The following is a 17,437-nucleotide window of genomic DNA, read 5'->3' on the forward strand; positions in this document are numbered from 1 at the left end:
ATTATCACAAAATAATGCATGAATTCGTAACCCGCGGACGTAAACAAATATTTTTTTCAAAAATTCACCATAAATCTAAATATTGTCCTAGAGACTTCCCATTTCTTTCAAAATGAAGACAAATGATTGAATATTACTATACTGTAAGAGTATTAGCTTAAAAATGCAGTTTTCGACCATATCTGATGAGTTAAATTTGACCGAATGTCGATTTTTTTATATATATATTTTTTATATGCAATTATTTCGGAAATAAGAAAAGCTACAACCTTCAAATATTTTTCGTTTTATTCTACATAAAATTGCGCACATTTTCATGTATAAAACTCTATGAAATGCCTGATATGAAATGGAGCAAATATTCCGAGAATGGGACGTACGCATTTCGGAGATTTGTGGCGGAGAATCCACGCGCGGAGGGAAGGAAAGTTTTTTTTTTTTTAAATTCACCATAAATCTAAATATTGTGCTAGAGACTTTGAATTTGTTTCCAGATGAAGATAAATGACTGAATATTACTAGACTGTAAGAGTTTTAGCTTACAATTGCGTTTTTCGACCATTTCGGTAGAGTCAAAGTTGACCGAACGTGGTTTTTTCTATTTATCGTGATTTATATGCAAATATTTCAAAAATGAGAAAAGCTACAGCCTTCAATTATTTTTGGTTGTATTCTACATGAAATTGCGCAAATTTTCATATATAAAACTTTATGTAACGGCTAATCTAAAATGGTGCAAACATTACCACAATCGCACGTATGATTTTTTCAGAAGAGTTACTACGCGGATGTAAAGAAAATTGTATTTTTTTCATAAATTCACCATAAATCAAAATATTGTGCTAGAGACTTCCAATTTGTTGCAAAATGAAGGTAAATGCTTGAATACTACTAGAATATAAGCGTTTTAGCTTTCAATTGCATTTTTCAACCATTTCGGTAGTCAAAATTGACCAAAGGTTGAAAATTTGTCACTTATCATTTTTTATACGAAAATATTTCAAAATTGATAAAAGCTACAACCATGGGTTGTTTTTAGTTGTATTGTGCATGAAATTGCGCACATTTCCATATATAAAACTTTATGTAACGGCTAATTTTAAAATGGTGCAAACATTACCACAATCGCATGTATGATTTTTTTCGGAAGAGTTACCGCGCGGACGTAAGGAAAAGGTTTTTTCATAAATTCACCATAAATCGAAATATTGTGCTAGAGACTTTCAATTAGTTGCAAAATTAAGGTAAATGATTGAATATTACTAAAATATAAGAGTTTTAGTTTACAATTCCGGTAGAGTCAAAGTTGACCGAAGGTTGAAATTTTGGCACTTATCGTTACTTATATAAAAATATCTCAAAACTGATAAAAGCTACAATCATGAGTATTTTTTTGTTGTATTCTACATAAAAATGCGCACATTTTCATATATAATACTCCATGTAACGGCTAATTTAGAATGGTACAAAAATTATGTCAAAATGACGAAATAATTTCCGAGATGTGTCACAGATACTTTTTAGTGAGGCAAGAAAGAAATTCGCGCTTGCGCACCTGCGTAACGATTGTAAACAAAACAACTCCTCGATCCGTGAACTCCCAGCATCCCCCAAGGCGCGTGATTCATAAGTTTTCGTCTGGTAGGCCTATAAGTATATTTCCACGGATTTAAAAAAAAATTTTTTGAGTCGACGTATGGTACGTCCATTCGGCATACGGGAGACATTTTGACTCGACGTTTACTACGTCCATTCGGCGTTTAAGGGTTAATGCCACTGGAGAGTTGGTTAATGATGACCTTTCTTTGAAGGGGACAGTGTACCCTTCCCTTAAGATGTTGACTATCCATGGCTTCTTCCCTCTGTCTCTCCACTTCACTCAAAAAAGAAGCAGCCTGGCCCCTACGGGAGTTTGGATGGGATCCTAACTTACACCCTGAAGCTTTAGAAGATGATTTCACGATTGCCCTGGAGACGAATCTGCTACCAGATCGAGATTTAGAGAGGGACCTTTGTCGACTGCCACTAAAGGGCTGCATCTGAAGGGGAGATATTGTCCTGGACAGATGTATCAAAACTTTCTTTGGTCACCATAGAGGATTGAGAAAGATACTGCATGCCTTTTCTCTGGAGATCTGTAGAAATCCCAAGAACTATGTCTTGCCAGAAAACATGTTTGTATGGTGTTTTTTACGTTACATGGAACCAGTGGCTATTTAGCAATGGGACCAACAGCTTTACATGACTTCTGAACCATGTCGAGAGTGAACTTCTATCACCAGAAATACACACCTCTAAACCCCTCAATGGAATGCCGGAATAAATGTCGACAGTCCAGAAGAGAGAAAAGGACTGTTTCTGAGACGAAGTCACCCCCTTAGAAGTAACAAACATCAATATTCCCTCTTCAGCACACCCATTGTGTATAGGGAAGCCAACTCTTGCGAGCTATCCCTGACCCCAGGACCCCCAACCAGTCAGAGGAAAAATGACAAATTTTTGTTTATTAATTTATAGTATTTTTCAAAGTTAAAAAAACCCGCGGTCTTAACAATAGGAGAAATCTTCTGGTGCCAGCTGGAAATTGGTTATAAACAATAAAAATTGTAAATGCAAGGAATCTGTGAGCTGGCATCCAATACGCAGTTGAGGTGGAAGCGAGTCAAGAGACCACGCTTTGAACCTAGTGATGTATCGGTCTTTCTTCAACCACCTTGGAGAGCAGACATTCACTTTGCTCTCCTCCTTTCCAAGCCAGTTTTTTAACCTAAGCCTGTATTGTTTCATATATTCTCCTATCTAGCCAAAGAAGTCCTGTGAGCATCAACATATTCACTAAGGACAGGACAGTCCTTAACCTTACGTGGCAAAGCTCCTACCGCCCAGTCAAGAAAACTAAGCACCTTGAACATTTTGAATACTCTTGAGGTGTGCTAACTCAGAAGAGCTAAACATAATCTTTGCTGAATTAAAGGTGGATCTCCTTGAAGAATCAAGGGGACTAGAGAAGACCCCCTGGGAGGAGGCAGACACTCCCAAAGAAGAAGCTTCCCCGGTGACATAAAACTGGTGTCTTCTCTTGGACAGTCTGCAAGAGGAAAGCAAAAGATGGCATTGCCCTCATCCTTCTTTCTAAAAGGCAACCATCAATCTCACTCACGGCTTTCTTGGCAGACGATGAAAGGACTATAGTATAGGAAACTTCAAAGAATCTCCTGACTGAGCCTACATAAGAAAAGCAGAAGAGGGTGACGAAAGAGTAGCAGGAGAAAAGAAACCAGGAAATGTCATAAGTAAATATTTAAGCAAGGATATGTAGGAGGAAGGGTGAGTATCTTTAGTAAGGACATCATCAACATCATCATCCTCAGCTGAGGAAACTAGAGACAAGGCTAAGTCCAGTAGTTGAGGAGCAGGAGCCTTTTTAAGAGGGTCTAAAATATTATCCAGCTTGTTATGAATAGGATCCATCATAGGAGGTGCTTGCATAAAATCGGGAGGAGCTAACTAAAGAGAGGGCGAGTGATGAGCAGAAGTAGGAAGGCTTATAGAAGGAGCTCCCACTACCAAAGAAATATCCGATGAGTCATCTTCAGAATCTAAATGAGTGGAAGAAGGAGGGTGCATAGGTGCTACAGGGTGCTCTGCTCCTGCTAAGGAAGCATAACACACTGAGCGTCCTTGCTCCAAAATTGCCAAGCAAATGGACACTATAATGTGCTCAGACACTACTTGAAAATTATTCAAGTCAACTCCCGATCCTCTGAAGGGCACCCGGGCACTAGATGAGACCTGGGTGTCTGAGGATGGTCAGGATACAAGACTACTACATGAGACGAGGAGCACTTATGAGAGGATGGGCACTTGGAAGCCATACTCTCTCTGCAATGGGAAAACCAGACAAAAAACGTTTCGCGCTATTCTAATGACTGCAAGAAGGACAAAGACTGGAAATAAGGTCCCTTGTTCTCTTACACGGCACTGGAGAGGATCGAGACACATCCGTTGCATGCCTTTCCAGTGGGTGTGATACGTCTGTAAAAAGCCACTGACGTCTAAGAGAAAAGTCATCTGAACTCGAAAGACGATATACATCCAGCGATACGCCTCGCCAATGGCACTTGGCTGCAACCTTGGAACTTGCAACAGCTTCAGCAGAGGGGGTGATTATCCCTGGGTCGAACCCACCGACCTCCCTTAGGCTACCAGTTTGACTCCTCCCAGGTTTATGGGAGTTTATCACTGACCTTTGCCAAGGAGAATTGGCAGGTCAGGCAGCCACCTCTTCAAACACTGCACTTGCGCTAGGCGGTAACGGGCACTCAATAGACACAGCACTGACACTAGGAGCCATCAAAGGCTCCAAAACACTCATCGTTCATAAGGGCCTTCACAGGCGTGGCTAACTGTGAAAGATTCAACAATCAACTAAAAAATCTTGTTAATTCTACTCTCAAGACTGGCAATGATGTTGGGTTTGGAAGCGAGGGAGCTGTGTAAAGAGTGGGTACAGACAGAGAACCAGGAACAGGGTCAATAGAAACTACGGTTCATCAACATTGACATCGTCATCCTGACTAGCTAATGACTTACTAATTTGCCTAGCAGTCGCCTCCCTGTCCTTATCTCTTGCCAATTTACTTAAGTGTGATTTTAAAGTCTCCCACTTCTTAGTGTCCCAGTCCATACATTCGCTACATCTTACATCTATTGAACACACCTGTCCTCTGCAATCTGTGCACACACAGTGATAATCGTAAGATTCTTTCGTAAGAAATAAATAAAAGTGAGAAGCATGCAAGTCCGAAAATTGTTATACACGGGAATAAAGTCAATAACCGATCAAATAATATCAAAATCAGCAATAATGGAGCCTAACTCTATCTAAATATGCTGCAAGGCTATACAACCCAAGAATACTTCATCAAACACAATGAAATGTAAACCAGAAAGAATGAATTCCAAAACAAAGCTAGAGCTAATAACTCTAGTACAGCCATTAGCCTGCAGAAACAAATTACAGTGGTCCCCCGTATTTGCGGGGGACGCGTACCAGACCCCCCTGCGAATAGTTAGAACCGGCAAATAGTTGGAACCCCTATAAAAATGCTTAAAACCTCCTATTTTGTTAGTTAAAACTCAAGAAAACCCACTAAAAATGTTTATACTTGGTTTATTTAATAGTTTTATCACAAATAGTGCATTTTATGATGAAACTGATAAAAAAAAATAGGAATTTGTGGATATTTCTCTTAAAAAAATACCACAAATAGGCGAATTTTCTGTGAATAATGCGGGGAAATGTTCCCGAGAAATCTGCGAATGCGCGAGTCCGCAAATCCTTACGCAAATACGGGGGGTCCACTGTAAAGCCATTTTGCTAGTTGTTCCTCTTTTCCCTCGAAAGTGGGAGGGGCTAGTCACCTAGCCACTAGTCTCTCCTGTGACCTGAAAATTTCAAAATTCTAGCTACAAATTCTAGAAACTTTTAGCTATAATTACTTGGTAAGTTACTTATATAAAAATAAGAGGTTTGTAAATACTGTAGTAAGGACACAAAGATGCATGTTAAATATCTTGAAATGTAAACTATACGTACCACAGAGAAGCTTATGAAGAGCAGATACTAAAGGTGGAGAAGGATCTTGATGTTTGCTACCCAACCAAGAAACAAATAATGGACAGGATGCTAATGACTGCACTAATGCATTCAAAAAACATGAATTTCCAATATTTGCTAGGCCAGGTATGTTCCCTGAAATTACAATACAATATAAAAACAAACAAACAAACACTAAATCTGAAGTACATTACATTTTTCTGTGAATAAAAGCATTTATAATTTATACGAGTAAAAATTGTCTAATGAAAAAGTTAAGCCACTAGCTACACTACCATGATACATTTCTCCCTCTTATGAAGCTTTCACCAACAACAAAATTTAGCACTAAGTCACACAAGGTCTTACATAGTCCTATAATATGATATTGTTAAGATACAATAAAGTTTGTTCATACTTACCTGGCAGATATATATATAGCTGTATTCTCTGAAGTCCGACAGAATTTCTAAAACTTACGACACACGTAGTGGGAGTTGGGTGGATAGTACCCATTCCCGCCGCTGGGAGGCAGGTATCAGGAACCATTCCCATTTTCTATCAGATTTCTATCTCCACTGTCTCCTCCTAAGGGGAGGTGGGTGGGTACTAAAAATATATATATCTGCCAGGTAAGTATGAACAAACTTTATTGTATCTTAACAATATCATTTTGTTCATGAAACTTACCTGTCAGATATATATATAGCTGAATCCCACCTTTGGCGGTGGGAGAGACAGAAAAAGGATTTTAGGAAACATATAAATGTAGATGATTGACATCTTGGTTCCTTACCTGTTAGCATAGCTGACTTCGTGATTACTGTCACCCAAGCCTGCTTCTGCTTCACTAGAGTTACCAACAAGGTAGTGACCTGTGTAGTTGGTGCGCTCTAGATGATCTGTCAACGGGGACGGGACCACAATGTGACTAGACCATGACCATACATCTGAGGGCAACGAGGCAATAACCACCACCTAAGTTAGCCTAACAAAAAACTCCCATATACCAAAGGCTAAAGGAAGGGCCGACCGTACTCGGCGGCCGACCCTACAACCATAAACATTGCAAATATTAAAAACTCACCTACCCTTTTCTATGGGAAAGGATGAGTGCTACCTCCTGCCCCCAAAATAGTGTCTGCGGCGACGTATGGTCCAAGAGAGTAACAGTTTTCATAGGTTGTTCTCACCTCCCGTAGGTAGTGCGAGGCGAACACCGAGTTACTCCTCCAAAAAGTAGCACTTAAAATGTCTTTAAGAGCCATGTTTTTCTGAAAGGCTATTGAGGTCGAAATAGCCCTCACTTCGTGCGCATTAACTTTTAACAGCTTAAAGTCACTGTCTTTGCAAGAAGAGTGCGCCTCCTTAATGGTGTTTCTTAAAAAGAATGCCAGTGCATTCTTGGACATGGGCATATTAGGTCTCTTGACCGAACACCATAAGTTCTCCGCAGAACCTCTACAATCCTTCGTTCTACGAAGATACTCTCTAAGAGCCCTAACAGGACACAGGACTCTTTCCGGCTCTTGACCAATGATCTCTGCCATACCCTTGATCTCGAACGTTTTAGGCCAAGGATTGGAAGGGTTTTCGTTTTTAGCCAGAAAAGACATACCCAAAGAGCAGACCGCATTATGCCCTTTGAAGCCGACGTGTTTACTAATAGCCTGTATTTCGCTAACTCTCTTCGCCGTCGCCAGAGCAGTTAGGAATACAGTTTTCTTTGTCAAATCTCATAGAGAAGTAGAGTAAAGAGGTTCAAAGCGATTTGACATTAAATATTTGAGGACCACATCCAGGTTCCACGAAGGTAACTTTGGTAGCGGCACCTTGGTAGTCTCGAAAGATCTCAATAGATCATGGAGATCCTTGTTATTAGCGAGGTCAAGACCTCTATGGCAAAAAACTACAGATAAGACGCTTCTGTAGCCTTTAATGGTTGACACTGCAAGCTTCAGATCTTGTTTAAGATAAAGCAAGAAGTCGGCGATCTGGCTCACAGAGGTAGTGGTAGAGGAAACTCCTTTTCTCTTACACCAACTTCTAAAGGCTGCCCACTTCGATTGATAAACCGCGATTGATGAAGGTCTCCTCGCGGTGGCGATAGCTTTAGCCACTGGTTTCGAAAAACCTCTCGCTCTGGCCAACTTCTGGATAGTCTGAACGCAGTCAGACTCAGAGCGGAGAGGTTTTTGTGGTACCTCTCGAAGTGGGGCTGTTTGAGTAGATCTCTCCTTAACGGAAGAGATCTCGGAAAATCCACCAGGTAGAACATCACCTCTGTGAACCAGATCGCTGCGGGCCAAAAGGGGGCGATTAACGTCAACCTCGTCCCCTCCGATGCTGCGAATTTTCTCATCACTTCCCCCAGGATCTTGAAGGGGGGAAAAGCGTAGAGATCTAGGCCCGTCCAATCCCATAGAAGGGCTTTCTACTGCTACTGCCCCCCCGGATCGAGAACCGGGGAGCAATAAAGGGGGAGTCTCGCCGTCCTTGATGTTGCAAAAATGTCCACTAAGGGACATCCCCAAAGACCCCACAGCTCCTGATTGAGGGTCCACTCTGTCGGCAATAGCTGTCCTTGTCGACTGAGGAGATCTGCCCGGACGTTCTCGACTCCGGCAATGAACCTTGTCAATATCGTGACTTCTCTCTCCTTTGCCCAAAGTAGAATCTCTTTCGCTAGAGCGAACAGGGAGCGAGAGTGTGTTCCCCCTTGTTTCTTCAAGTATGCCAGGGCTGTGGTGTTGTCCGAGTTGACTTGAACTACACGACGGGAGACTTTGTTCTGAAAGAACTGGAGCGCTAATTGAACCGCTGCCAGCTCTTTGAAGTTGATATGCCAGGCTACCTGTTCCCCTCTCCAGGTACCCGACACTTCCTCCCCCCCTAGAGTTGCTCCCCACCCCGTGGATGACGCGTCGGAGAACAACACTAGGTCGGGGTTCTGAAGCTTGAGGGATATGCCCTCTGACAGCTTCCACGGATCGAGCCACCATCTTAGATGGTTCTTCACCTCTTCCGAGATGCTTAACTTCATGTCGAAGTTGTCCTTGTCTGTCCAGTTGTCCGACAGAAAGAACTGAAGAGGTCGGAGGTGTAGCCTCCCCAGGGAAACAAACTTCTCCAGCGAGGAAATGGTCCCCAGCAGACTCATCCATTCCCTCACCGAGCATGAATCCTTCCCTAGAAAGGCTGACACTTTATCTATGCCTTGTTGCTGACGTTCCTGGGACGGAAAAGCCCGAAAAGCCACTGAATCCATCTGAATCCCCAGATACACGATGGACTGTGTTGGGGTCAGATGTGACTTTTCGAAGTTCACCAGAAGTCCCAGGGACGCAGCTAAAGACAGAGTCGTTTGCATGTCCTTCAGGCACCGGGTCTGCGAGGAGGCTCGTATGAGCCAGTCGTCCAGATAGAGCGAGATTCTGATGTTGGAAAGATGGAGCCACCTCGCCACGTTCTTCATTAAGATGGTGAAGATAAAAGGGGCCGTACTCAGTCCGAAACAAAGAGCCCTGAATTGAAAGACCTTCCCTTTCAGGACGAACCGAAGGTACTTCATCGATTGGGGATGTATCAGGACGTGAAAGTAGGCGTCCTGTAGGTCGAGTGATACCATCCAATCTCCAGGTCTTAAGGCCCCCAGAACTGACTGAGGAGTCTCCATCTTGAATCTCTGCTTTTCTATAAAGAGGTTTAGGCAACTTACGTCCAAGACCGGCCGCCACCCTCCCGATTGTTTCGGTACAAGAAACAATCTGTTGTAAAATTCTGGCGTTGCCAGGTCTAAAACCTGTTCCACTGCTCGTTTCTCGAGCATCTGCTCGAGCAGGTCGAAAAGTATCCTCCATTTTGTTTGAGAATACGACGGGGACAAGTCCCTGGGAGTGGAAGTCAACGGGGGCGGCTTTATGAAAGGGATCTTGTAACCCTTCTCTATGACGCCAAGAGACCAGGTGTCCGACTCTCTTTCTCTCCAGGCTTCTGCAAACAACTGCAGCCTGGCTCCTACCGGTGGCTGAAGGAACGATCTCTCACTTCTTGCCCCTAGACTTAGACGGGGCTCTACCTCTAGGAAGGCTTCTTCCTCGGGGTGATGATCTAGCGGAAGTCCCTCCACGAAAGGGCTTCTGCTTTCTAAACGGTTGGGCTCCTGAAGACGTGGAAGGGCCAGCCGGACGTCTCGAAGACTGAGCCAACAGGTCTTGAGCGGCTTTTTCTTGAAGACTAACTGCCAGATCCTTCACCATAGCCTGGGGGAAGAGATGACTCGAGAAGGGCGCATACAAAAGTTCTGTCCTCTGTGAGGGAGAGACAGACTTAGCCGCAAAGTTGCAATAGAGCGACCTTTTCTTCAGCACACCTGCTGAAAAATGAGAGGCTAACTCCTCTGAGCCATCCCTGACGGCCTTGTCCATGCATGACAATACACTGGACAGCTCCCCCAAGCTGATCGAGTCTGGCTTACGAGACTGGTTGTCTAAAGCTCCGAGACACCAGTCGAAGAAGTTAAAGACTTCCAAGGACCTAAACAGTCCCTTCAAAAGATGGTCCAGTTCGGAAGTCGTCCATGACACTTTAGCTGAGGCTAAAAGGGACCTCCTTGAGGCATCAACCACGCTGGCGAAATCTCCTTGAGCAGACGTAGGAACCTTCAATCCTAAATCTTCGCCTGTTTCATACCATATCCCTGCCTTACCGCTAAGTCTAGACGGAGGCAGGGCGAAAGTAGTCCTTCCCTTTGCTTTTCTAGACTCCATCCAGGCGTTAACCTTCCGGAAAGCTCTCTTAGTAGGCAAAGACGTCTTCATTTTAACGAAACCTGGAGTCTTGCTTGCTTTCGACGACAAAAACTGTGAAGGAGGAGGGGCAGAAGGCTGGAAAGTATCACCAAACGAATCACGAAGTAGCCGTGCCAATACTTGGTAATCTGACGAAGCCGACGTCGAAGGTTGTTCTTCGTCAACATCCTCAGAAGAACCGCTAAGCTCTCCTTCTTCCTTACCCGAGTGAAAATGCGACGGAAGAGGCAAAAGTCCTTTCACTCCAAGTCTCATGTCCGAACGATGACGAGAAGAAGAGGGTAACGGATCCTTAACAGTCACAGGATCAGGAATCACCCTTTGAGGAGAACGTGAAGAAGTAGGCAGACGTGAAGCATCAGCCAAAGCCTCGGGAACATCATCCGAGTGATAGCGAACTTCCACATTCGCGTCCATCTGAGCGTCCAACCTAGCGTCCTTCCGAGCGTCCATCTGAGCGTCCAACCTAGCGTCCTTCCGAGCGTCCAAATCAGCGTCCAAATCAGCGTCCTTCCAAGCATCCAAATCAGCGTCCGACCGAGCGTCCAGCGAAGCATTCAAAGGAGCAGCCAACGTAGCGACTCTTCTAAAGTCCAGCGAAGCGTCCTTACGAACGTCCCGCGAAGAAACCTGGTCAGCTACCCGACGAGCGTCCCGTTGAGCATCGACACGCTCATGTCGAAGAGGGGCAGAACGCATTGAAGTCCGGTCCGACAGCAAACAAACTGTCACCAGCAGAAACGTCGAAGTCGGAATGACGATAGCGTCTTCTCGACGAGAAGAGAGAGGAGCATGATGGGATCTCTCTCTAACCTGACGTCTACCGTCACCTCTAGACGAACCCTGGGGAGCAGAACGAAGCCTAGAGGGCGAAATATCAGGAGACGGGGACGAAAGAGGCGCAGGTGGAGAAGACTGTCTTGTTCTCTTGATCGGAAGTCTATCGTCCTTCTTGCGACGAGGAACCGTCTCCTTCTGCTGAAGTAAAGCGTCCAGTTGCCGTTGCATAGCAATGATGATCTCCATCTGAGAAGTCTCCTTACGCGGAGACGAGCTGCGCTTGTGAGAAGGTGAGGGGCGAGGGGACGCCTTCTTCCTTCTCCCAGGAACAGCCTTGGCTCTAGAGCGACTGGGGCGCTCGAGGGCGTCATCATCTGATGACGTCCTAGACTTCTTCTAGGGCGGAAATGCTACGCTTTCCGGAGAAGAATGCCACTCAGACATCGCATGACGTGAAGCGTCTAGATCTTGAAGAGTCCTCTTCAAAGGTCACGAATCCGGACGAGATTCCCACCCCTTGCGCGGGGAGGACGCGTCGGAAGACGAGAAACAATCTCTCAGGATACGTGCTCGAGCACGCTCCTTAGCAGCCTGGGAATGCGTCCACATGAACTGCTGAAGGACGTCATATCGGTGGGGGATCCCCGTAACCCTCCTTCGGCCTTCGACATGCCCTCTCCCTGAGTCCTGGGAGTCCGGCAGAGGTCCCAGCCTAGAGGCGCTATAGGGCCGATCTGACGCCCCCTCCACTTCACTAGGGGCACTATCACTGCACTTACTTTGCCTGTTTTCAAGGGCAAGCACTTTAGATTCAAGCGTCTTCAATGAATCCAGAATAAGCGAAAGGAGGGTTAGAAGGGGATATATTAAGACCCTGTCTGCTACCCGACTTACTCCTGGAGGAAGACCTCCTGATCCTATCACGCTCTAATTTATTTACGTAGGATTCATACGTCTTCCATTGTAAATCATCCAAGCTTTCACACTCATTACAACGCAAATCATATTTACACTCTTGCCCCCTACACCCTTTACACAATGTGTGAGGATCAACCAAGGCTTTTGGTAGCCTAACCTTGCATTCCACTTTCGAACACACCCTGGCGCTAGCCGAACTAGATCCAGACATATTTAAGGAAAAAAACCAAGCCAAATTCAAAACAGTCCAAAGTCACGTATGCCAAGCTATCGATCCAAAACCAAAAAACCAAAAAGTCAAGAGGATACTCAAGCAATGAAAAGTTTTCCAAAATCCTGAGGCGGAGGTGTGTAAAATGATATTGTCATGTTACAATAAAGTTTTATACATACTTACCTGACAGATACAGTAGACCCTTGACTCACGAACGCATTGACCCACGTACAACTCGATCCCCGACCAAAATTATAGGTAAAATTTCACCCTTGACCTACGAACTAACTTTGAGATACGAACAAAAAAAAATGCGGAAAATAAAAATTCTGTTTGGGTCATGAACTAATTTTGAGACATGAACATTTGAAAAATGCTGGAAATTTCTGGAAAATAACAATTCACTTTGTTTCACAAACTAATTTTTAGACACAAACATTTGAAAAATGCGCGAAATCGCCCAGCACACGTGAGAGCGTTTGAGTTGCCATGGGAACAGCCATCCTCCAGCCGCCCACGCACGGCGTCACCCACGCATCGCTCTTTGTCTCATCTCATTGTGTACAAGACGTTCGTCAATTCGCTTAGCATTTTTTGCGCTAAAACTTGTGATTTTCTTCATAATGGGCCCTAAGAAAGTGAAGAGTGGTGGTGAAAGTAAGAAAGTGAAAGAGTGATGGTGAGAAGAGGAGGGTGCAGAGGGAAAGATAACCCATTGAAATAAAGAAAGAAAGAAATTATAGAAAAGTTTGAACGTGGTGGTTGGTTCGCATGTGACCAGATTATCCGCAAGTGAGTACCAAGATTGGGCCAACGTCGACAATTTTCGAACAATTTTTGGAAAAACAAGGCTGCCATTTAAAGAAAGCAAAATGTTGCGAAGGGAGTGACAGTACTAAACAAAGATTGATGATCGCAAAACCCTCGAAGAGGCAGAAAAAATAATTTTTGAAGGTGGGTACAATGAGGAAAACACGATGGCAGGGTGATAGTGTAAAACGAGCCGTATCGATCCATGCCCGTAGAAAGCTCGGCAAGTGTATCAGAGTTTGTGCTGAAGGAAATCCTTATCTACTAGTGCCACGCCAAGATTGATTTTAAGGCTTAGTAAAGGGTGGTTTTGATTAACTTCCCAAGAAAAGGAACTGGAATTCAACTCTGTAATTAGGCATGGTGACGGCTGCTAGCGCGAGGAAACAAGGGCTTGCTGCTGATGGAGGCATTCGTGACTTGAGAGTTGACCGAGGTTCGGGTGGAGGGCCGAAGGATACGTCGCTCAAACAGATTTTCAATTGTGAATGAAAACGGGGGGGGGGGGGGGGCCTTTCGTTCTGGAAGGAAAGGATGGCCCCCCCCAACAGGGACATTTTATCACCCAAGAAAGGGAAGGAAGGCGCTCCCAGGCCGACAACAAGCCAATTGAAAGGATAAGGAGCTTACGTTTTGTTTTTTATGCTCAAAACGCAAGTGGCGAACTTGAAACTAAAGCGCACTACTTGTCTACCATTCAAATAACCCGCGTGCCATTTAAGCAAGCACAAACGTAAATAAGGCCAGGACTTGCCTGTAATGGGTGGAGGGCCAATACAAAAGCTATGGGTTGACACGGCGAACTTGTTTCTGGAGGATTGGATTGAAGAATGTTTGGCGCCGACCGTTGAGTCAGTACCTAACAGGAAGCAAGAACAAGCTACCGCCTGCGGTGCCACTTCTGATCATGGATAATGCCCCGGCAACACCCTTTCGCTACTTGGCTGACTGCCAGGTGAACATGACTTCCATTCAGTTCAAGTTCCTTCCACCCAACACGGACCTCTGTTCTCCAGCCCATTGTGATCCAACAAGTCAATTAGCAATTTTAAGAAAATTATATACGAAGGCGCTCTTCTCCTAGATGCTTCGTGTAACTGAAGGAGACAAAATTAACCTTAAAAGAATTTTGGGGTGAAGAACGCACTTTAATGTTTTTCTTTCACTGCATAAACCCTCATTGATAAACGCCATGGACTGAAGTTATGTACCGCTCACATTAAATTCTGCGTGGCGGAAACTTTGGCCCCAGTGCGGTTAAACTGTCCGTGCTTTGAGGGCTTCGATGCAGGAGATTGTTGCAAGAAATTGTGTCCTATGGGCAACAGTATGGGTCTAACAAGTCCAACGCGAACGAAATGTTGAAGAAGTTGGTCGCTGAACATTTTTTCAGAAGATTTGGATGCGGGGACGAACGTTGTTCAACTCCCACAAAGAGCAAGCAGGAAGCAACTTGCCTCGGGAGCAATCAAAGGACGAAACGAAGGGAGGCTGGGGTTGGAAGGAAGTTACAGATTGATCTGCAGTGATGTGATAAAAGCCGGCATTGGAAAAGTGGAATGATGTACCAGTGCCTCCCTTGAATTGTCATCATTCCGGGAAAAACAAAAATTTGTTACGAAACAGGATCGTGAATATGCCTCAATGAAAATTTAATGAGCCAATTTCAGAAAGTTATGCAAGGCAAGGAAAAGCAAAACGACATTGGATAAGTTTGTGATTAAACGTTCACCAAAAAAACCTAGAAGGAGGCTTGAATCTCCGGACCGAGATTTCCCCCTCCTGGACTGGATGGGGAGGGGCTCCTTCCTATCCGCAATAAAACCTCCTCCCCACCACCACCCTCCATCTTCTCTTGTCCGTTCAAGCCAGAAAGTTCTCGCCAGTCAATAGTAAGTGTTGAACTTTACCAAATACGTTTTTATAGTGTTAGTTTACCCATTTTAAATTATATTATTAGATATATTAAGGTTTTTTACACTGACTTTTACATTATCTGTGTAAAAATAAGGCAAAAAGAAATATACATAATAATTTATATATTGGGTTCGTAGGGGTCGTGAACCAATTAAATATTTATTCCCATTAAAATCTTTATGGGGAAAATTAGCTCCGAGTCACGAAACCAATTTGGAACACGACCAAGGTCTAGGAACGGATTGGTTGTTCGTGAGTCAATAGGGTCTACTGCTATATACTTAGCTATAGACTCGTCGTCTCCGGACAGAATTTCAAATTTCGCGGCACAACGCTCACGGTTAGGTCAGGTGATTCTACCGCCCTGACCCTGGGTGGCAGGAGCTAGGAACCATCCCCGTTTTTCTAATCAGAATTTTCTTATCTTCCACCTGTCTCCTGCGGGGAGGCGGTCGGTGGGCCAGCCATTAATCGCTTTATATATTCTGTCAGGTAAGTATGCTATAAAAACTTTATTGTAATATTGACAATATCATTTGTTTATACATTCAACCTTTCCTGCCATGATATATACTAGCTTGATTAGCACCCATTGGTGGTGGTTAAGGAGACAGCGTAACAACTGAAATAAGGACAGGTAAACAACATATGTTGTAGGGTGATTAATAAACCTTGGTTCCTACCTTATTAGGCTGAATGAACTTCGCGGCTACTGCCTTGGAGTCTGCTTAGCCTCAAGAGCCCTCAGCGAGAATTTATGATCTATGGCTAAGAGTTCTTGTGGGTTCTGCCAATGGGGTCGTTATCCACTTACTCGGCAGATGCCTAAAGGCCTTTTGTTCATTGGTTGCATATTTCCACTAACATGACAATACCCACCTTTTGGTCAAGGAGCACAAAACCGATCCCGATTCACCTGATCCTAAACAATCCATGTTTCTAGTTCTAAGATTGTAAGGAGTTATCCCCACGAACTCCTTACAAAACAACCAAAAACTCGAAACATAATTACACTTTCATACAAAAATATACAAAAAAAAAAATTTTGTACTCCCCACCTACCTAGTCATTACATACCCGTTGATCCCCTACCAGCAATGACACTCTGCCTTCCCGGTTCGACAGTAGTGAGCTTTGCCTAATAGAAAACCCAAGCACATTCATCTGACAAGAGGGTTTATGTACGATAAAAAAACACAAAAAATTAAGGATCAGTCTTTGCCTCCAAGACCCAGTACTGTATCTGCTGATACAAAAGGACCTAGCCCGAAAGAAGCCAACTTCTCATAGGTCCACTCCTCACATCCTTCAGATAAATTAATGAGATGCAAACACTGAATTGCACCTGTCCAATATGTTATAGTCTCAATGAATTATTTCTTTAGAAACATATTCGTTTTTGGAACGCCAAAAGACGTTGCTACTTGCCCTCACTTCATGAGTCTTGACCTTTTAAAAGAAGAACCCGAAGGATTCCTTCCGAGCCAGGTCTTGTGAGCGTCCGTAATAAACGCTTTCTCACCAAAGAAAAGCCAAGGCCGTTTTCTGGACAATGCAGTCCTTTGGGGTTTCTTCAACCGCACACCAAAGACCTTGTTGACAAGCTCCCAATCTGTCTTCCTTCCTCCTCTAAAATAGTATTTAAAGAGCTTCTCAACTGGACAGAGAGATCTCTTCTATCTCCGTCTGCCACCAGGCTTAGAATAGGCCTTTTTACCTCAAAAACCCTCCTGGGCCAAGGTTTCTTTTTGACGGGTTTTCATTCTTTGCCTCAGAAAACATTGTCTGGAAAAGAAACAGATGGCGAGGCATCTCCTTTGAACCCCACCCGTGGAATCCAGAGCGTGTAATTCGCTCGTTCCTCTTTGGCTGTAGCTGAGAGTCCACCAGGAACAAGCAGTTTCCTAGTGACGTCGCGGAAAGGACCGCCAGATGTAAAGGCTCCGAATTTTATACCGATTGAAAGGAATTTCAAGGAACCCACGGTTCAGATTCCAACTAGGTGTTTCTCGGAGTAGGCTGCTTTCGAAGTCTCAAAAAGAAATCGTTAATTAAGATCGTGTAGACTTGTTTTCATTAGCAATGTCCAGGCCCTCGATTCCTGAATTACTGAAGTACAGCATGCTTCTGTACCCTTTTTATTTGTCTGAGACAGACTAGATGTGATTCCTCTCTCAGAAAGAGGAGGAAATCAGGGCAAATATTCCAACTATAGAGGTACTGGAGGAGGGACCAGCCTTCTGACCCTTAAAACCCCAAAAAAAACCACCCTCCTAAAGAATTCTTCCCACCTTGTCGAGCTGGTAATACTCTTCTCGTCGAAGCTCTGCCGGGCCTCAGCGATAGAGCCCGCTAGCCGCTTTGCGAGAAAAGAGCCTTCTCGCTCTG

General features: G+C 44.2%; 1 protein-coding gene across 1 annotated transcript in view; it reads right to left on the reverse strand.

The window, feature by feature from the left end:
* The window catches only part of LOC135215609 (ubiquitin carboxyl-terminal hydrolase 30-like), a gene marked incomplete in the record, with an annotated part of 167,069 nt that overhangs the window by 92,410 nt on the left and 57,222 nt on the right, over positions 1 to 17,437 (reverse strand). Inside the window, 1 exon segment of the mRNA XM_064250505.1 lies at positions 5,600 to 5,755. Within this exon segment, the coding sequence (XP_064106575.1) occupies positions 5,600 to 5,755 (156 nt within the window).

Source organism: Macrobrachium nipponense, chromosome 5 (genome assembly GCF_015104395.2).
Source record: "Macrobrachium nipponense isolate FS-2020 chromosome 5, ASM1510439v2, whole genome shotgun sequence".
Lineage (NCBI taxonomy): Eukaryota > Metazoa > Arthropoda > Malacostraca > Decapoda > Palaemonidae > Macrobrachium > Macrobrachium nipponense.